The following is a 22,536-nucleotide window of genomic DNA, read 5'->3' as shown; positions in this document are numbered from 1 at the left end:
TAGTATTTAAGAATATTTATATTTATTACCCTGGAGTTCATACCAGTCATAATAATTTACTACTAGCGCTTTATAACATTAAATCATACAGTAATAGCTTATAATTACCAGGGAAAACAATACATTTGACTCCGAGAGCTTAGTGCATTGTCTGAGAGGCAGCGCTAATTCCCAGTTTCGCCAATAGATGGCATCAGGGTGCACTCCCTGGCAGTCTCACACCAGCGCGCCCGTTTCCGACGCGCGGGCTCCAAATTACTGTCAGCCCACCATCATTTCAGTTCCGTTACAGCCTCTATCTTCATGTGTCAGCGAGCTCTCGATTTTCAGCAACTTTGTGACTCCCTCCAATGTGTCAAACAAACCTGTTGCCACACATACTGCCCTCCATCGTGTACATTGAACATACACCCCTCTAGATCTATTTGGTATGGTACCCATACCCTTGAGCTACATACTAGGATAGGTCGAATGTGTCTTTTGAAAGCAATCGTCTTTGTAGACTGACTGCTTTTTCCTAGTATTCTACCAAAAGAGTCGAAGAATGCCACCTGATATACCTACAACTGAGCCCACCTGATGGTTTATTTTCACATCCCTACAAATTGTTGTACCAGGTATTTATATGTGTTGAGTGATGCTAGTATTGGCGCATTGAGATTGCACTCATTCGATTCTACGTTGCACGTTTTGTAATGTGCATGGTTTTACATCCTCGAACATTTGAAGTGAGTTGCCAGACTTTCCACCAGTATGAAACTTATCAAGATGTGACTGAATATTTGTGTATATCTTTCCAGTCAGTTCTTCGCTGTAAGTAACTGCATTATCTAAGAAGAGTCAATGTTGGCAATATTGTATGCTGTGTCATTAATACACAACACGAACAACAAGAGTCCCAACACACTTGAATGTGGGACGCCTGAAGTTACTACTACATCTCTCGAAGAATATCAGTCCATGACAACACGATCTTACTTTCGATAACAAGTGTAAGTGCGATACAGAGTCAAACACTTTTAGTAAAAGAAACTGAATATACCTGACTGCCTTCATCCATGGCTTTCAGGATATTTTGTGACGAAAGTGCGAGTTGGTTTTCACATGATCGATGTTTTCGGAATCGATGCTGGTTGTCATGGAGGAATTAATTCTGTACGAGGTAACTCATTACGTTTGAGCTCAGAATAGTTCCAATGTCAACAGCAGATGGATGTGAAAGATATATTTTGCTGATCGCTTCTCCTACCTGTCTTGTAAATACAAGTCACCAGTACTTTCTTCCAGCTATTAGGCACTGTTTTATGTTCGAGAGATTTTCGTTGTATAAGCTTAGAAGATAAGTAACTCAGCCGCAAATTCGGTATATAATCTCATAGGGATTGCATTGGGCCTGGAGCTTTGTTCAGTTTTAACTATTTCTGCCGTTTTTCAATGACACTGATAGTAATATCTATTTCACATATCTTTGGATTATTAGGAGACTTAAACTGCCGTAATACTTCTGGATTTTCCTTTATAAAGGAAGATTTGAAAACAGAGCAGAATTTTAGATTTTCAATATGCTACCCTCGGTTTTGGTTTCTGTCGCTTCTGTGAGTGTCTCGACACTAACTGCTTCCACGAACTGTGTTTATATAAAAATGGTAGTGCTACACTTTACCTTCATTTGTTAACAACCTTCACTGCATACACACACATACACACACACACACACACACACACACACACACACACACACAAGTGTTGCTACACGAAAATGTTTCGCGATGTGCCACAGTCGTATTATTATTACTCTCGTTTAGAGCATACAACGACGTACAAACAAAGAGAATTTCAGGTTTTTTTAGTCCGTCTTTGTGCCCATGTTTTTGTCATTCCTGCAGTCCTTTTTATGGTCTTAGTATTAATTCTACAGTGAATTGCACACAGTACTACAATTTATTTAGTTAATATGATTGGTTCCATTCTTTTAAGATGGCTATATAATTTTTACCTATGTTTTTCGCATGCAGATAAGTATTGGAATACTTTTGAGTTCCATATTTCCTACTACTACGTATTTTACATCTGTAGTGCATTTTGATCAAAATTTTTATGATAACATTTTGTTCTCTATATCAGTAATGTAAAATGGATTTTTCGGCCCGAAATTGCCAATCTCAATTTTATTGTTACATTCCTTTTACTAAACATCTACTCTTTACATTGAAGTAATCCCTCATCTTATAGAATTTGTTCCTAGAGAGGCACTTTTTATCTGCTTTTTCAAATTAGTTTATTTCCTTAAGTAGTACACTGTGCAGTTTTATTCCCCCATAGAAAATGTTGTAGTGGGATTTTTGTTTATACCTTCTTGGTACCAGTTAAATTCTCAGAGATAGAGATGACTCTGTGTTAATCATGAAGCTATTTTATGTGCTTAACTGAGTTGTAAATATACTCACATGATGTACTTAAAACTCAATTGCTAAGAACAGATCTTTACAATGAACGTATTTAATATTTCTGGTTATTATCCACAACATGATATTGCAGTGCCTGTGTTCTTAAGAAGTGCAGTGCAATGCTCCTTCTGACATGCATGCAACTGCTTTCAATTAAATTGCCCTTCCCTGTACTGAAATTACATAATGCATATGAGTGCACATTTTGAGGTATGAAAGAGAACATATGTAATCATGGATCTGGCCATGAGTCAGATTTTGAGGCATGAAAGCCAACATATGGAATCATGGATCTGGCCGTGAGTCGTGCACGAACAGCCAACAATATTGCGCCGTACTTCTTAAGAACATAGGTACTCCTATACCGTGTTTGTCCGCCGATACGAAGGAGTGACTTTCAATTAAAATGTGTCACACCCCTCCCCCCGAACTACGGGAATTACATAAGGTGGACCACTGCTGGTTGCGACGCATGAAGAAACACATATGGAAGTTTGGGTCTGGCCGCGAGTCGCGCACGGGTAGACAACGTGGTTCAGGCGACCCCTCACTTAAAGCGGGAATTCCGATTTCGGCCCACTCCGATACAAATTTTCATTGTCTTCATTCCATTATATAGCTAAGAGTTGTCCATATTCGCAACTGCCAATGCATTTCTCTTATCCGCAATATCTTTTGCTGTAGTTTCAAAGTTGTATTCATCTTTCGTGCGTTTGTTTCCCTAAAAAGAATGTCTAAAATTCACTCTCTGTAAATATGGAAATATATAATGGAAAGGCGCTACATCATGACTCTAAGGACATAACTCTTTGATGACACTGTTTTTCTGAGGATTTTTCTATGTTTACACTGATTAGAAGACAATCACTATGCATTACTAGAAATTTTGTATTTCTTACACAGTCTACAGAAATACCATCTGCATTTACGTTAAGGTTTACAACAGGTAACTATTCTATTGTGCGCTGAAACACAACTCATTGGAACATCATAACACCAGCCAAATTTACGAGACAATGGACGTGCCTGCTAACGAGATTGTGTCATTCAGTTTGTTGATAAGAATGTCTCATACTTGTCTTTTGATACACAATTTCATATTTTATTATTTGAATTTGTATCACGTATTTTTTTGGTTAATTCTGTTCGTAAAGAAAGGAAACTGAAGAAATAATTCATTCGTTCGTTATTAATATTTTGTTTTGAGGTACGGTACATATTGTTTAACATCAGCACATTTGGGATGGTTAAAAGTTTTGCGTTATTTACTATTCAAATCCTCAGTATTGTAACTTGATTGTATGTCTCTATGTGTTATATGTGTCGAACAGTTTCTCTGCACGCAGGTATGGACTCAGACGTCTTTGATGAAAAAAGCTTTCACTCAACTAGCAGGCAAAATCATGCTGATTACTGCGTTTGAACTCTTGATAGTTTAATTTGGATCATGGCAGGTGTAGAAGGTGGCACAGAAGTTTTATGTTGCTAGCCACCACAAGGTCAGAAATCTTGTTACCCTATGTGAATACTAGGAGGCTTGTTTATGCCATGTTGATTGGTCACTGAGACTGTAAATTGATTCAGTCGATGACAATAGCGATACAAAGGGAAATTCAATACCATGAAGGATTGAGTGGAGGCCCATCAACGAAACTGACTCACAGTAGACAATGAGACAGGGAGAAAGAGAAAAGTAATAAGGGAAGCAGTCAGATGGACTGTAAGTGATCGGTAAGTGAGAGGAGAGCTCAGAAATACTAAAGAAGATGTAGTTTTTAGTGCTGCTTCGCAGAAAGCGTTGTATCTTTGCTTTCTGCAATCAGGTCAACCAACTGTCGACTCAGTTCTCTGACATTAATTAAATTGTCAATTGTCTTGCGATATACTAATTTTCCATTCCATCTCAAATGGACTCCCCACGTCCGAAGCTGAAAACCTTAAGCATCATATTCCACTGCCTTCTCTGACCTCAACTTGCAAAAATTGCATTGAAACCACCTCTGAGGGAATGTCGCTGCTGATAGCAGACACCGAGTGCTGGGATGATAACACAACGTTGGTCGTCGGGTTTTACTACATGCAAGGGTTAAGGCTAGTGGCTATTCAGCGCAGAATGATTGTTGAATTAAGGCTTTGCCTCAACGCCACTGAACGCGGAAGATCAAAGCTGCCGGTTGTCATCCGGTAGCCACGCAGATGTGAGGTGATCAACACATAGTGTCAACATCCTATCAGCCACACATGCCTTCATGTAAAACTGACTTCGCCGAGTGGTGAGATGAAAATGTTCTTCACCCCATTTCGTTGGCACAATTGCTGAGTTATGTCTGCGCCCAGTCAGAGTGATCTAAATTTTCACTTGTATCGTTGATCAGCGAATTATGATCCAGTAATGAATGTAAATGTTTCTTAGTGTTAAATATTTAAATCAGTGTTTTATCACAGCAACCTGGTTAGTTCAAATTTATCTTCAATCAGTTCGTATTTATCTTGAGTATTAATAAAGCGCTTCAGCTGTACTTAGTCCTTCGTTATTGGGTCACTACCGATTTCGTGGCACTAAAAGCCACGTTTTCAGGTGGACATATAACACATTAGAGCTGAATTTACCATATTTTGGCTCACAACGTGGGACGATATTATTTATTACTGTTAAATCAATTTACAACATCATTCTGCAACAAAAACAGAAAACCGTACCCCATGGCATATCACAATTATTAGAACAGCAGAACCAACTTAAGAAGAAGAGATGGAATTAAACTAACCTTTAAAAACAATAGTATAATTCCAAATAAATTAAAAACAGCGACAGAAGAGAAAGGTAAATGTAAAAGTTTTGGGATCCATGAACGCAAATATAATAGCTGCAATTGTAAATATATTGAATTGATTGCCGAAACTTTTAACACGGAAATCCTGTGTTATAACAAGAAAACAAAAAAATAGTTACACTCCCAGAAAGTCGTTTCACAAAGGCCATATACACACTACCGTACAGCAGACCACTAAGTAATACACATACTGTACATTATAAATAATGAAAATTACATATCTGAAAAGAAACAAAAATACAACACAAACACACACATACACGTGCGTACATACATTAACACTTCCACTATCACAGCATCCTCCATTGATATCCACCCCAACATTCCACGACACTGCTACCCTTTACAATTCTCATGATCCTTCAGTTAAGCTAGCAGCAAGCTTAAGTGCAGAGAACAGCACGGCTGACATGCAGTTCAGTGAATATCTGCACCAAAGAGTTCCGATTTCAGAAATGCCTATAGGAGCGTTTACAGAAGAACCAATGAAAATACATAAAACATAGGAGACGTAAAAGTAAATACTAATACTTCATTCTTTACTTGTGAATTATGTAAATATTAACTTAACCTAAAGATATTGCTATGAAACAATATGTAACAATATGTAAACAAAGTTTGGAAGGTAGGAGACGAGGTACTGCAAGAAGGAAAGCTGTGAGTACCGGCCGTGTGTCGTGCTTCGGTAGCTCAGTTGGTAGAGCACTTGCCCGCGAAAGGCAAAGGTCCCGAGTTCGAGTCTCGGTCGGGCACACAGTTTTAATCTGCCAAGAAGTTTCACATCAGCGCACACTCCGCTGCAGAGTGAAAATCTCATTCTGAAAGTATCTCTAGTTCAGGTAACATGTAATTATCTCCTTTTTACACCGCTGGAGATGCCCAAAACGATTAGGTGAAAAAGTTTTCGACGGAAACAGAAAGAGATAAAGTTACCAATGGCGAATAATAGTTACTCTTATCTACAAGTTCAATAACTTTTGCAATAGAGTGAATGTAAATAAGTGCAACATAAATTTATCTGTATACATTTCGCCACTAGGTTACTGTTATTCGTACATAAATATATTTATTGCTATGACAGGAGTGCAGAGTATTGACAAGATATCTAAATCCTGCTCTTAGAAATCATGGCAATGAAAGTGAGCTGCAAGCAGACCTCCCGCATTGGAGTCTGACACTTGCCACCGTTTTCATCACGCAACCGCCTCCTTCGCGCGCTTCCTCCAGTAAACGTTGTGCGGGAGAGATTCCACATACAAGCCACACGTGCTTCATTCCCGCAGGGTAGATTCGCAACAAGAGTTCCAATCTTTCAACAGGTCTGGCTTATCACGTCAGTCCGCAGCTCGTGGTCTTGCGGTAGCGTTCTCGCTTCCCGCTCACGGAGTCCCGGGTACGACTCCCGACGGGGTCGCAGATTTACCTTGCCTCTCGATGACTGGGTGTTGTTGTGTCCTCTTCTTCATCATCATTCATCCCCATTACGGTCGGAGGAAAGCAACGGCAAACCACCTCCGCTAGGACCTTGCCTAGTCGGCGCTGCGGATCTCCCCGCTCCTCGGATTATGGGATCTCATCATCATTTCACGTCAGTTTCTATATCTACATCTACATCTACATGGATACACTGAAAATCACATTTAAGTTCCTGGGAGAGGGTGCATCGAACCACCTTCACAATTCTCTATTATTCCAATCTCTTATAGCGCAGGGAAAGAATGAACAGCTACATCTTTCCGTACGAGTTCTGATTTCCCTTATTTTATCGTGGTGATCATTTCTCCCTATGTAGGTCGGTGTCAACAAAATCTTTTCGCATTCGGAGGAGATAGTTGGTGCTTGGAATTTCGTGAGAAGATTCCGTCGCAACGAAAAACGCCTTTGTTTTAATGATGTCCAGCCAAAATCCTGTATTATTTCAGTGACACTCTCTCCCATATTTTGCGATAACACAAAACGTGCTGCCCCTCTTTGAACTTTTTCGAAGTGCTCCATCAATCCTATCTGGTAAGGATCCCACACCGCGCAGCAGTATTCTAAAAGAGAACGGACAAGCGTGGTGTAGGCAGTCTCCTTAGTAGATCTGTTACATTTTCTAAGTGTGCTGCCAATAAAACGCAGTCTTCCCCAGCCTTCGCCACAACATTTTCTGTGTGTTCCTTCCAATTTAAGTTAATCGTAATTGCAATTCCTAGTATTTAGTTGAATTTACCGTCTCTAGATTTGACTGATTTATCGTGTAACTGAAGTTTGACGGATTCCTTTTAGCACTCATGTGGATGACCTCACCTTCGTTATTTATGGTCAACCGCCAGTTTTCGCACCATTCAGATATCTTTTCTAAATCGCTTTCCAGTTTATTTTGATCTTCTGATGACTTTATTAGTCGATAAAAGTCAGTGTCATCTGCAAACAACCTAAGATGGCTGCTCAGATTGTCTCCCAAATCGTTTATACAAATAAGGAACATCAAAGGGCCTATAACACTACCTTGGGGAACACCAGAAATCACTTGTCTTTACTCGATGACTATCCGTCAATTACTACGAACTGAGACCACTCTGACAGGAAACCATAAATCCAGTCACATAACTGAGACGATATTCCATAGGCAAGCAATTTCACTACAAGCCGCTTGTGTGGTACAGTGTCAAAAGCCTTCCAGAAATCCAGAAATACGCAATCAATCTGAAATCCCTTATCAATAGCACTCAACACTTCATGCGAATAAAGAGCTACTTGTGTTTCACAAGAACGATATTTTCTAAATCCATGTTGACTGTGTGTCCATAGACCGTTTTCTTCGAGGTAATTCATAATGTTCGAACGCAATATACGTTCTAATGTCCTGCTGCAAATCGCTGTTCGTGGGTGTGAAAATAAGACTACACAAGCATTAAGATAATCATCTCCACTGATAAACACAGCCACAGCGGCAGGCAAATAGAAAGAAGTCTATGTTCCATCGAAAAATACACTTCAGACTATAAGTATCGTATTAGATGTTACACGCCCCTCAGACGTTGGCCGACAGACAACGGGATCGGCATATGGATAATCTATTCTCTCAAAGATTAACACAAAATTTAGACGTTTAGATTAAAATATCACGTCGGAAACAAATAGCTCCTGCAAACAAAATTAACTTCTACAAAGCCAGTTAGACCTGGTAGAAATTAGAGGAAACGAGGTAGATGTCAGTAGGAGTGTCTTCGACGTTGGTGCAGAAGGCGTAGAATGGCCATGTTGCTTGTTGGTTGTGGCAATAATGTAACGGCTATCGAGACGTACAATATAATCTACGACTATATAGTCTTGAAATCTGTTTCCTCCAGTCGCGGTACCCGTTGTCTTTTTCACTGCCCTTGACGAACGACCTCCGTCGCTTCCTACAGAATACTCGCTGCTGTTGGCACTGATACTTATTACAATTTAACGTATTGTAGACGACGTGGTTATTAGAGGCTATATTTGACAATCGCGTTATTATCTTTAAATTTAACTGTGTATAGAAACTTAGCGCGATGTGTGAAACTGTGAACGTAGAAAGAAACAAAAATTGATCTCCCAGGAAGGAAACTTTAAGTTGTATCACACTTCTGCATCAGTCTCATCGCAGACAAACAATCATATACATGTATGGAACCCAACCTTCCTTAAGTGTTTGAGAAAGAATTTAATCTATAAATAAATGAGGATTTCTGGCCCCTCGCTATTACGTATCTGGTCCAGAAAAGAAGTTGGACGGTTCAGGAAGCGACAGGCTAGACCCGTGCCCCAAAACTCATTTTTTACATTAACACGAAATAAATCTGTTTTGAATGAAAGTGTTGTCTTCTACGTATTTTTAATTTGCATCAAGAGACATTTTTTTCTGATACAGATGCCTATTGCAGGTATGGGCCACGCAGCAGAAGCAAGTTACCTTTTCCTCCAGGATGGGCCAGACAAGGATCCGAATTCTAACGACGGAAAGGTGACTGAGCTACTGACCACTCTGTGGACAAATTTCGCTAAGTACGGGTAAGTGAATACACGCTGTTATTTCAGTTAATTATTTTGATGTTGGTTTCGGATATGAGTCTCATAACTGGAGGTACAGTGTGCCTATTTTACTTCAAAACTCCACATTTTTATGTTACATAACCTTAATTGAGCCATACGCCACTACAAACTCCCCATCCCCCCCTCTCTCTCTTACACACTCACTCACACACACACACACACACACACACACACACACACACGCGTCGTGTTAGTTTGTGCTTAATATCCCTTTTCAAACCCAGCCATTTCTGTCTTCCTCTGTCTCTTTCTCTCTCTCTCTCTCTCTCTCTCTCTCTCTATCTCTTTCTCTCTTTCAATTCTGTCTTATTTGAACGGCCAACATTGTCTATAGATTTTTCCATTACGGTAAAATATGAAAAGCTCCATTACACTTTCGTTATGTTTTCATTCATTCCATTGTTCTTAAAACAGCTTCAGAACAGTTCAAATTATTCTTTCAATCAGCAGCTATTATATACATTATTCTTTAAAGAGTCACATAGTATGCATTACTCGTAAATTACTCAATAACATAAAAATTTTCTCACGATTAATTAATATCCATGTAAATTACAATGAAATGAATACCCCTATCTGCATACAGGCGTTGCTATAAGTCAACGGGGACAGTTGAAAATGTGTGTCCCGACCGGGACTCGAACCCGGGATCTCCTGCTTATATGGCAGACGCTCTATCCAACTGTAGGAAAGAACAGATATCATCTTCATATATGAGTATAGTGCGGGACAATAAGTTGGGAATGTGAGCCTCACGGGAGGAGCGCCAGAGATAAGTCCCTGCAGTCACAGTATCCTCTGTGTCCTCGGTGACTCAGATGCATAGAGTGTCTGCCCTATAAGAAGGAGATCCCGAGTTCGAGTCCCGGTCGGGCCACATATTTTCAACTGACCCCATTGACTTAGATCAACGCCTGTATGCAGTTATGGGTATTCATTTCATTGTAATTTCATTCCAACTAGCTGTATGGTCACCGATGGTATCTGTTCTTTCAGACATGTCCGAAAGAACAGATACCATCTTCATATGTAATATCCATATAATTAACGTTTTATTATATACAGTTGGAAATGTGGTCGAATTCATTACATATGACCGGGCAGAACCAGGAAAAAGGAACACCTATACATAACGGTTCAGATAAATTCGTATATGTATAGAGCGCACATTGCCTATGTTCTTTACCGCCATAACGTCACAATGAAATCGAGTGCGGGAAAGAGCGCGTCGACGTCGAATATAGGTGTAAGTCAAATGAAAAACTGCTTCACACGTAAGTGGTAGGTTCCATACATGTTCTCACGCTATTTTTGAATGGTTCTGCGTTTAAATTCTACTAAACCTCGCAATATAACAAAGAAGGAACATCACGTCTGAGCATTCCGTCGACCGCGAGATCGTAACTGACGGAGTGCAAGCGTGGAATGTGGAAGTATCGCGAAAATACGTGCTGTGTTCTCCTCAGAATGACCATCCCAGCATTGACCTTAATCAGTTTGGGGAAAAAATGAAAACATAAGTCTGGATGGCGAGATAGGCATTTGAACAGCTCTACTTCCAACTGAGCCCGTTGTTGTAGCACATGCCAAATTAGTTCCCTCACTTAAACAGAACCCATTTTTGTGGCTGATACAAATGCAGTGGTAGAAACATTCTCAAGCGACAGTTCATTATAAATTTATAATAATGAATTAAAAACACACAACGCTTGTGTAATATTTTACAGTATTCAGTTTTAACTGCCCGGTTTCCTGCTAGTAGGCCAGCAGGTTCCAGGATAAAACTGCGTGTCTGTAAGTTTTGTGAGATCAAATGTTTTAAAAAGGTGTAGAGGGGAGGATTTGTCACGTCATCGGTACATCTAGCCCGCAAGGATTTGTAACTTACTTTGACAACCATCCAGAAAGTAGCCTAACTATATTCCAATGATCCACATTTCAAATCGCCTAAACTGAAAATGTAAGTCATTGTCTTTATCTTGGAAATGACTACGGAAGAAATGGCGATATATTAAAATTTCATTATTATAGGCAATAAATTATATCCAAAAAATCAATTGCTTTATAAGTACAAAACTTCTGTAAAACACATAAGTTTTTACTAATCTAAGCTGTACTTGGCACAGTTCACTTCCTAAAGTTTCTCAGAATTCGTCTCATGTTCATTATTGTTCTGAAGCTAACAGTTCTAATGACTGGAAGTATTGTTTGTTGATCGCCTAAAAGTGGTATAATATATTACTCCACTTGTCACGCGGTTTTAGAATATGATGAGCAGCACCCAAACGACGTTGACCGAAAAGGCATTTCAAGTATGACATTTGAAGTATTGCAGTTCCGTGAACGTTCACGTCTGTCATTTCTATTAATTCGCTATCTTAAAGTTTCTCGATATCACTCAAGGACAGGGGCACCAAGAATTCTCCTCAAGAGCCGTGCCCTGTCACAAGTGACGTAGCGCACATTTCCCCCACCGCCACTGTACACTGACCATGAGGAGGGCGAAACTGAGATTGCTCTGCACTAAAGTGGCAATGTACTCGCACTGCATACAACTTCGTTCGACATTTCACATTTCTCAACAACGAAGGTCACAAACAATCAATTTTGTAGCACGGAAGACATAATATGATTTTTATCTGATACAGACTGTCGGTATGTGGACAGGTGCAGACGATTTCACAGATTTTCCCACGCAGGTTGCCACGTAACCGTGATTTATTACCTTCGTAATCGAAGAAAGATCTTTTACAGACACATGTTGATAGAAATATTTTAGTACTTTCGCAATCTCATCAAGCAGGCGTGAAAACCTTATCTGAGGAAAACAATGTAGATGTCCGGACAGTTCTAACATAAAACGATTTGTCACAAAAACGGGAATTACAGTGCATATTAATCAGTTACATCTGCATATGCACAGGTACGCTTTCAAATGGAACGGCAAACGGTCTCGAAACCAGCAGGAAAACAGACACAAGATTGTTGGTCCTCAAAACGTTTAGAAAACTATCCTTGTAATTCCTTCACGACCGTAATAAATTCATCAAACCTTGCGTTTTCTTAACGCCAGTGAGGTTGGGAAACAAGACTCTGTCAGAATTTGTCCCTTCTACAATCTCTTTTTAAATGCATACTCATCAAATCAGAAAGAAGTTATTTCTCACCTTTCAGTGCCTTATTCTGGGTAGTGGCCAGTCAAATACACGTAAAATTCAAGGCCTGCAATGCATTCCGGACGTCCTAATTATCTGTCCTGCATTCTTTTTTCCTTCAGATATGAATAGTGGGTTTCAAATTGAAAATCATTGCGGACATTCTGACTTAACCAACATACTCTGCAGTAATACTTCAAGCCTCCGTACTCTTCATACAGTTCCATCGTCAACTGTTGCAACTGACAGTGGAATAATGCGTGTGCCCTCAGAAATTTTGTTATTCGCACTACCAGTTTCTTTACGTCATCCATGCTCGCAAATTTACCAGAATGTGTTTCTTGGTGTACAGAAAAATGAGTCCCGTCCGTCGACTGTTTTAATTTGTTGCTTTTTCATGGTCAACTACTTTTTTAAATTCTTTTTTCAATGTATTGTAATATCTACATCATCTACATCAAACCCCGCAAGCCACCTAATGGTGTGTGGCGGAGGGTGCTTTCGGTACCACTGACTGGTCCCTCCAACCGTGTGCCGGCCGAAGTGGCCGTGCGGTTAAAGGCGCTGCAGTCTGGAACCGCAAGACCGCTACGGTCGCAGGTTCGAATCCTGCCTTGGGCATGGATGTTTGTGATGTCCTTAGGTTAGTTAGGTTTAACTAGTTCTAAGTTCTAGGGGACTAATGACCTCAGCAGTTGAGTCCCATAGTGCTCAGAGCCATTTGAACCATTTTGAACCTCCAACCGTGTTCCACTCGCGAGTGGTGCGTGGAAAGAATGATTGTCGGTTAGCCTCTGTATTAGCTCTAATTTCTCGAATTTTCTCCTCGTGGTCAATAGGCGAGATGCATGTGGGGGAAAGCAATATGTTGTCTGACTCCTGAAAAGTGCTATCCCGAAATTTCAATAGTAAATCTCTCCGTGGCGCACAACGCTTCTCTTTTAACGTCTGCTAGTGGAGTTTGGTTGGCATCTCCGAATGCTCTGTCGTCAGCTTAAGGGTACCGGTGGCGAAACCTGCCGCTCTTCGTTGGATCTCCTCTATCACCTCTATCAGTCCTACCAGACAGGAATCCAAGATAGATGAACAATACTCAATAATCGGGCGAACAAGCGCCTTATAAGCAACTTATTTCGTGGATGAGTTACTTTTCCTTAAGATTCTTCCGATAAGTCTGGTGCCTGCTTTTCCCACGATCTGTTTTATATTGTCATTCCACTTAAGATCGCTCTGGATATTTACGCCTAGATATTTTACAGCAGACACTGATTCCAGGTGTTTGTCATCAATAGCATTGCTGTACGATAGTGGATTTCTTTTTGTATGTATGCGCAATATGTTACATTTATTTACGTTCAGGGTCAACTGCCTGTGTCTTTACCATTCATTCTCTGTAGGTCGTTCTGCAAATTCTTACTAACTTTTGGAGTTGCTACCTTGTTATAGACAACTGCATCACCTGCGAATAAACTTAAAGATCATCCGACGCTCTCTACTAGATCATTTACATGTATTGTAAACAGCAACGGTCCTATCACATTTCCCTCTGGTACTCCGGATATTACCTTTACATCTGCCGATTTAGTTCCGTTAACACCGACGTGTTGAGTTCTATCTGCAAGGAAGTCTTGAATCCAATCGCAGGTCTGGTCCAATATTCCATAGGCTCGTACTGTTTTCGTTAAATGGCAATGCGGGACAGTGTTCGATGCCTTACTGAAATCAAGGACCACGTCATCATCCCGAGCGCCGTTGTCCACTGGAAGAACAGAGTGAGCTGAGTTTCGCACGATCTGGCCGAAATGGCTCTGAGCACTATGGGACTTAACATCTGAGGTCATCAGTCCCCTAGAACTTAGAACTACTTAAACCTAACTAACCTAAGGACATCAGGCACATCCATGCCCGAGGCAGGATTTGAACCTGCGACCTTAGCAGTCACGCGGTTCCAGACTGAAGCGCCTATAACCGCTCGGCTACAGCGGCCGGCCTTAGCAGGATCTCTCAATGCGGAATCCATGTTGATTTTTATGGAGGAGATGTTCAGTTTCCAAAAACGTCGTAATTCTTGAGCATAAATCATATTCCATAATGCTACAACAGACTGATTTGAACGATATAGTCCTATAATTGTGTGGATCTGTCTTACGGCCTTCCTTAAAAACGGGAACGACCTGCGCTTTTTTCCATCCGTTAGGTACCTTTCGTTGCTCAAGCGATCTACGATAAATTAGTGCTAGAAAGGGAGCAAGTTCTTTCGCATAATCTTTATAGTCTGATAGGTATCTCATCTAGTCCTGAAGTCTTTCCGCTACTGACTGACTGTAGCTGCTTTTCAATTCCGCGATCGGTTATTTCAATATTTGCCATTTCGATGTTTCCATCAGAGAAAAACCCTTTCTGCCCCAGTCCATCACTCAGGCGTTTTCACAAAGTCCTTTTCAGTTACAGAAACCTGGTTCTGGAGTGACTTCCATCACTGCACCAGAGAACTGGATTACACCTATAGCTTCAAAAGATAGTTAATGACGTATCTAATGAAACAACAGTAATATGTCTACCTTTGTCCCTGTAAGTACCCGTTACTCCGCTACTTCTTTCCTACCAAATTTTCTTCATTTCCCAGTGCTACTAGATGGTGCAGTCCACCTGAATTTCTCTCTCTCATCTACCAGTAGTCAGAAAATAGGTGTTTTGTACACCTATAAATACATCTATATCTGCCACTATCATTATTATCGTCATTATTATTATTATTAGCAGCAGCAATAGCAGCAGTAGCAGAGTACTGCTAGAACTCCTAGTACCAACTTTATTAGCTCTTAGTCAGTGCTGCACTGTCTGACGAAGAGAGTTAAGATACGAGAAGACTTAATTGGGTGCCAATGTAGCTTCATCCATCCACACAGCATTGGCGGGCGTGTAAATTCTCTGTGACAGGTGGAATAGCCACACAAGTGTATCAGAGATGTTGGTATTGAGTGTTCTTACGAGACCTCTAGGGTATATAAGGGGCTGAACTGCGTCAGATATAGAGTGACGGCTGCGAAGGGCATAGGGAATCCCGTACTCGTATGAGACAGCGTTATGAGCACGCGACGGAGTTTGACAGGGGTCTTACTGAGGGTCTCCTTTTGGCCAACTGGTCGAAATGTGTAGTATCCAGATTTGTGAAGCATTCGGCTTTGACAGTGGACCTATGTTGGCCAATGTGGGAACATGAAGGACGGCATAAGCGGCGTCAAGGTTCCGTTCGACTACATTTGACCATCACAGGGGACGATCGCCGACTGCGCGCTAAACATGTCGTAACCACTGCATATCTACAACTGTTATGCCAGAACACGTAACGGACTCACTGCAACATTCTGTTCCACCCCGCTCTATTGGTGCGAGACAAGTAGTAGCCAGAATAGGCACTTACCGTCCCGTGCGTAGCCTTCCGTTAACACTGTAACGGTTCCACGGGTAACCTTAAAAAGGCAATCGTTTCTAACATTGTACCTTTGCGAGGAATTTTTTTAAAGTTGTGACCGTGAGATAACCTAATAGAAACAGAAGAATCAAACTTGGATTCGTTTCCGAAACACTTCAGCAGAGCATAAACAACAGTAAACAGGTGGGTCAGGAACAGACATTCTCCCAGCACAAAAGTAAATTGTGACATTACATATTATAACAGGTCGCCAGCCTATTTAGGCATTCTTGTGTCAAGCAAAATGATAAAGCAGAGGGCAGTGCTAAGCCTAACCTAAACTTCATCGACACACACGCTAAAATCTACCCTTATACCTGTTCTAACCTTGCAGATAAATGTCCTACTAACAAACAAATTGCCAATGAGAAAGTAACCATTAACATATGCCTCTCAACAACACGTTCCTCAAATTAACTGGGTGTAAAAGTTTATAAAACAATTACCGACGCACATGAAACTTGTAGCAACAATGAAAAGGGAAAAGCTTGAAATAAATCTGAATTTAAATCAGGGGTCTGCTAATGATTATAATCTCTAACTTCATTGCTTAGTACAGCTTCTGTATGACTGTGGATTAACCGACATGCATTAGAATAGATAACACAGTAAATAGTTCTTTCGTAAACTCGGTTTGAAGCAATTAAACAGAATGCAAATCTAGCTACGCTGTCTCTGTAGGGGCCCTTGCATTGCTTCATTAACTATCCTAGTACATGAAGACCCTTAAACTTTCATTGTTTGAAGAACCATGCTCATTAACAAAAGTTAACAAGTATGTAAGAGAAATGGTAAGTATTCTTATCATTAATTACTAATTAAGTAAAGCAGAACAAACTATAACACTTTAAATAACAAATGTGCTTTCTTAAGCAGTCTTTTGATCTACTCAAAAGTGTAATTGATTGTGCAAATGACAACGCGACATTAAATTCAAGTTCAACCACTTTCTTACAATAAATGTAACACGGAATTAGATTCACTAGGATAGGATTCCTGTCCAGGTTTGCGATTTGGTTTAAGCACGGGTGTAAGATAGAGTTTTTAGCAACACCACGATTGTTATTAAAATCAACCAAATTTCACAAATACCTGGTCCATTTACAGAGTGCCAAATATAGACAATTTAGTGGAAGGCTGATGGTACTGGCTATTAACCTGGTGGCGATGCAATCATAGCAATACTCTTGGCCTCGCCTTGTTACATATATTCTTGGCGTCGGAACTATATTTTTATGGGGCCAAAAACCATGTCGTGATAATGGTATCACGAAATGCAGCATCCGAAACTCATAAATACTGCCCTTAATCTCCTCTGGCCGCAGAACTCCAAAAATATGAGCCACAATGATCCGCTACTGCTAACAAGGTGTTAACCATAGCAGTGCTAGCCCAGACTCCTTACTCATCGCAAAGGGCGAGTTGCCACTTGAGTGCCAACCACACCTTTTCCACTCCGCCAGACTACTTCCGTAGCTGCGGGGCTTCCCCACAACTTTCACATTCAACTCTGTGTTCTCTAATTATGGACCAAGTCATTTACAGTACATTACATAACAATCATTCCATTAGGTATTTAAATCCACAACCCTAATTTAAACAATATAGTTCAAAAGTTTCACATAACTTAACATGTATACATAGTCAAAGAATTTCCATGACACATACAACATTATACATCAGCAATACTACAAACTGCTTTAGGAATATCGAAACAGGTACAAAATAGATCAAAAATAGGTGTTACAACACAACAACACGAACTGCTGCGTTTGAAGTGGCGCCGTGGCAAGGAAGCATGGACTACTGATGAACGACATCGCAGAGACTTCAGCGATGAATCTCGTTTCTGCACTACTGGTGATGACTATCATCGACGAGTGTGGCAGCAGCCTGGAGAGAGGTCCCATTCTTTCAATGATTTGGAGAGACACAATGGTGCTACCCCTGGCGTCGTGGTGTTAGTATCCGTTGGGTATTCCGTCAGGTCACAGCTTGGTGAGTGATAGAACTCGGGCGGCAAAATGGAATGTCACTCATCTCGTGTGCCCTCACGGGTTATGTCTCATGCGACAGTATCGTAGTTCGCTTTTTCGACACGACAGTGTTCGTGTCTATATGGAAGTTGTCTCTCCGTATCATCCGCGTGATGTTGAGGTACTCCAGTGACCAGTATGATCCCCAGATCTATGTGGAACTAGGTCGGACATGTCTCCGTCCTAGTGTCAGCATCCAGGATATCAAGGGCCATTTACAACAGTTGGGAGCAATTTTGCCCTAGGAGAGGATACCTAGACCATGAAACTATACCCAACCTAATCAGTGCATACATTCAGACCAGAGGATGTGAAACATCATTCTTACCGTTAAGTTGGCTAGTTGTAAAGTGACTCGATTTTCGAATGACTGAAACAACATCACATACCCTCATACCCTCTCAACCTCACCAAAGAAGCTTCATTTCGTTTCCGCGTCCTTTTTTGAATGGTACTTTACGGTGTATTTATTAACACTGTGTATACATACATCAAATCTCTTTTACTCACACAAACCCAATTTTATTATTATTTGTCACGTAAAATTATTGTTACTTCTCAAGTAACAATAATATAAAAACAATACCACATATGTGAAATTCTGGTCCGATGACAGAGAGGGCCTGAAGCCACTAATCCGATCCGGTTAAATACACTCCTGGAAACGGAAAAAAGAACACATTGACACCGGTGTGTCAGACCCATCATACTTGCTCCGGACACTGTACAAGCAATGATCACACGCACGGCACAGTGGACACACCAGGAACCGCGGTGTTGGTCGTCGAATGGCGCTAGCTGCGCAGCATTTGTGCACCGCCGCCGTCAGTGTCAGCCAGTTTGCCGTGGCATACGGAGCTCCATCGCAGTCTTTAACACTGGTAGCATGCCGCGACAGCGTGGACGTGAACCGTATGTGCAGTTGACGGACTTTGAGCGAGGGCGTATAGTGGGCATGCGGGAGGCCAGGTGGACGTACAGCCGAATTGCTCAACACGTGGGGCGTGAGGTCTCCACAGTACATTGATGTTGTCGCCAGTGGTCGGCGGAAGGTGCACGTGCCCGTCGACCTGGGACCGGACCGGAGCGACGCACGGATGCACGCCAAGACCGTAGGATCCTACGCAGTGCCGTAGGGGACCGCACCGCCACTTCCCAGCAAATTAGGGACACTGTTGCTCCTGGGGTATCGGCGAGGACCACTCGCAACCGTCTCCATGAAGCTGGGCTACGGTCCCGCACACCGTTAGGCCGTCTTCCGCTCACGCCCCAACATCGTGCAGCCCGCCTCCAGTGGTGTCGCGACAGGCGTGAATGGAGGGACGAATGGAGACGTGTCGTCTTCAGCGATGAGAGTCGCTTCTGCCTTGGTGCCAATGATGGTCGTATGCGTGTTTGGCGCCGTGCAGGTGAGCGCCACAATCAGGACTGCATACGACCGAGGCACACAGGGCCAACACCCGGCGTCATGGTGTGGGGAGCGATCTCCTACACTGGCCGTACACCACTGGTGATCGTCGAGGGGACACTGAATAGTGCACGGTACATCCAAACCGTCATCGAACCCATCGTTCTACCATTCCTAGACCGGCAAGGGAACTTGATGTTCCAACAGGACAATGCACGTCCGCATGTATCCCGTGCCACCCAACGTGCTCTAGAAGGTGTAAGTCAACTACCCTGGTCAGCAAGATCTCCGGATCTGTCCCCCATTGAGCATATTTGGGACTGGATGAAGCGTCGTCTCACGCGGTCTGCACGTCCAGCACGAACGCTGGTCCAACTGAGGCGCCAGGTGGAAATGGCATGACAAGCCGTTTCACAGGACTAAATAAAGCATCTCTACGATCGTCTCCATGGGAGAATAGCAGCCTGCATTGCTGTGAAAGGTGGATATACACTGTACTAGTGCCGACATTGTGCATGCTCTGTTGCCTGTGTCTATGTGCCTGTGGTTCTGTCAGTGTGATCATGTGATGTATCTGACCCCAGGAATGTGTCAATAAAGTTTCCCCTTCCTGGGACAATGAATTCACGGTGTTCTTATTTCAATTTCCAGGAGTGTATATAAGTAGGAGGAAAATCTATGAAGTAATCTGGAAGGGTTTATTTGCAGTGTCTGCTGTTAGTAGTTGTGAATGAGGATACTGTGTCTGATCATTCAGTAAGAAATTTGGGCAAATAAGGATGTGTTCATTAATTTCCATTTGTGGATGATCCACCTTGTACCTGTGGTCCTCCTGAAGCAGCTTGCTTGCAAAAATAGTATGTTTTTCTAAGCCTCCAGCATCAATAGTGTTCCTTGTAGCGGATGGATACTGCCCTACCAGAACACGGAGACTTGAGGCAGAGAACTTTTTCACATTGTCTCATTCACGTAATGTGTTTTTCATTCATAATGTATAAAATATTTTACCATGAACCAGCAGATTATAGGTTTTCATAGTCACTGATGTTATATAAGTGGGAGTGAGCATCCTATGTATGAGCAAACAGGCTGTACCATGGTGAGTTCATCTTTATAAATGGGAGGCATACCTGTCCGCTGGCAGTGGCATCATCGTATTTAATTATGTATATTTTGTTTTTGCAGCGATCCGGCGCCAGGTGGAAGTCCAGTAACGTGGGACCCATTCACGGCGGACACTGCGAATTACCTGGACATGAAGCTGGAGTTTGTCACACGGCAGGATCTCCTCAAGGAGCGTATGGACTTTTGGAAACAGATCCTGCACCAGTAGAATACCACCTCTCAGTACTCTGTATGTTGCTGAATGTGTGAATAAATGTTACCCTCTAATGATAACTTAGAAATGGCGTTGCACAGTAATGCTGTTTAGAAGAGCAAAGCATTATCATTCCCAACAAAATCCGTTACCTATTATAAAAATGTGTGTGTGTGTGTGTGTGTGTGTGTGTGTGTATGTATGTGTATGTGTTTTATGTTGCACATCTCCTAAACCACTGTACCGATTTCAACCAAACTTGGTAAATATATCTGGCAACAATCGCTGTCGGGGTAAGAGCCACTTACCCATCACACACACATAAAAAAAAAACTTTTTATGTCTGGGATCCACTTTATAAAAGACATCATATTTACGGCAGTGACTGTAACACTTTCTTTATTTCACGATTGCAATTTGGGCCTTAGGCCATTTTTTTTCCTTTATTGTATTTCAATTCCCCTTCGGGGTGGGTTGGCAGCAGCATATGCGCTGCTCTTCAGCCGAAAGACGTACAACAAACAAGAGAAGACATTTAAAAATAACAAAGGAGAGTATATGGTGAACATAGATATAAAAAAGGGGGAACATCATGGAAGACAATAACCAAAAAAATGGGGTGACCGTAAAATGGAGATAAAAAACTGTGAAAACTGTTTAAAAGTAGCACACACACAAAGCCACACACTGCGACAATTAAAAGAACACAAGGCACAGTATGACTGGAGCATAGAAGGTATCGACGGATGGCGTAGCACATAACAAGCACTGACAGTGAACCTCAAGGCAGTACACAATTAAAATCACACCTCTTGACGCACAGGAGAAAGAGCACTAAACACAACACTGATGTGGCACACTGACGATGATCATAACGGAGGATCTGCCAGGTGCAAGGAGATGAGGGAGACTGGAAGAAGGGAGGGAGGGGAAGAGATGGGGGAGATGAGCGGGGGGGTGCGCTGAAGAGGGCCAGGTAGGGAGGGATGTGGGAAGGAAAGAGGAAAGTATGGGGTGCAGGGTCTCAGGGGAGGGGGGGAGAAGGAGGAAAATCCGCTTTGGGAGAAGAAGAGAAGAGGAAAAAAGGGGGCCCTGGGGTTTAGCCATTATCAAATGCAGATTTTTGTGGCTTTAAGACATGTCAACTTAAAATGAGCTGACACAATCATAAGTGCTGTCATTACTATTAAATACATTCGTGACACTGTTACATATTTCGAGCACATATATCAATATGTCATAAAACAACATAATATGTAGACAGTCATGTTCGTTAGCCCATCACTAGTCACTTACGCCTGAGACATATGGTCCAGGGAGTGCAAGAAGGAGGAGGTTCCCTGCTGTTTTGGGGTGGCATTATGTGGCGCCGACGTACGCCGCTGGTGGTCATGGAACGCGCCGTAACGGCTGTACGATACGTGGCATACTATTCACAAGTTCATCAAGGCATCAAACCTGACCGGGTATAAGTGACTAGTGATGGCCTAACGAACATGAGTGTCTACGGACTATGTTGTTTTATGTCATATGGGTACATGTGCTCGCAACATGTAACAGCGTCACGAATGTATTTAACAGTAATGACAACGACATACAAATCTATCATCTCTTCTTAAGTTGACATGGCTTAAATCCACAAAAATCTACAGTTGATAACGGCCTAAGGCCGAAATTGCAACCTTGAAATAATGAAAGTGTTACAGTCACTGGAGTAGATATGATTTCTTTTATAAACATCGAAAGAAGTTTTGAATCACCGACAGTTCCGGAACCTGTACAGAAAACTGGAACAGGA

The 22,536-nt window shown here is 41.8% G+C and overlaps 1 protein-coding gene across 1 annotated transcript in view; it reads left to right on the top strand.

Moving 5' to 3' along the window:
• The window catches only part of LOC124805729 (juvenile hormone esterase-like), a 126,483-nt gene extending 105,730 nt beyond the window's left edge, over positions 1 to 20,753 (top strand). The window contains exons 9-10 of the mRNA XM_047266300.1: positions 9,178 to 9,304; positions 20,606 to 20,753. Of these exons, the coding sequence (XP_047122256.1) occupies positions 9,178 to 9,304; positions 20,606 to 20,753 (275 nt within the window). The remainder of the gene's footprint in view (positions 1 to 9,177; positions 9,305 to 20,605) is intronic.
• The last annotated feature ends 1,783 nt before the right edge of the window (positions 20,754 to 22,536 follow it).

The sequence above is a fragment of the Schistocerca piceifrons genome, chromosome 7 (genome assembly GCF_021461385.2).
Source record: "Schistocerca piceifrons isolate TAMUIC-IGC-003096 chromosome 7, iqSchPice1.1, whole genome shotgun sequence".
Classification (NCBI taxonomy): domain Eukaryota; kingdom Metazoa; phylum Arthropoda; class Insecta; order Orthoptera; family Acrididae; genus Schistocerca; species Schistocerca piceifrons.
The sequence above is the reverse complement of the archived record's forward strand: the minus strand, read 5'-3'. Positions and strand labels throughout refer to the sequence as shown.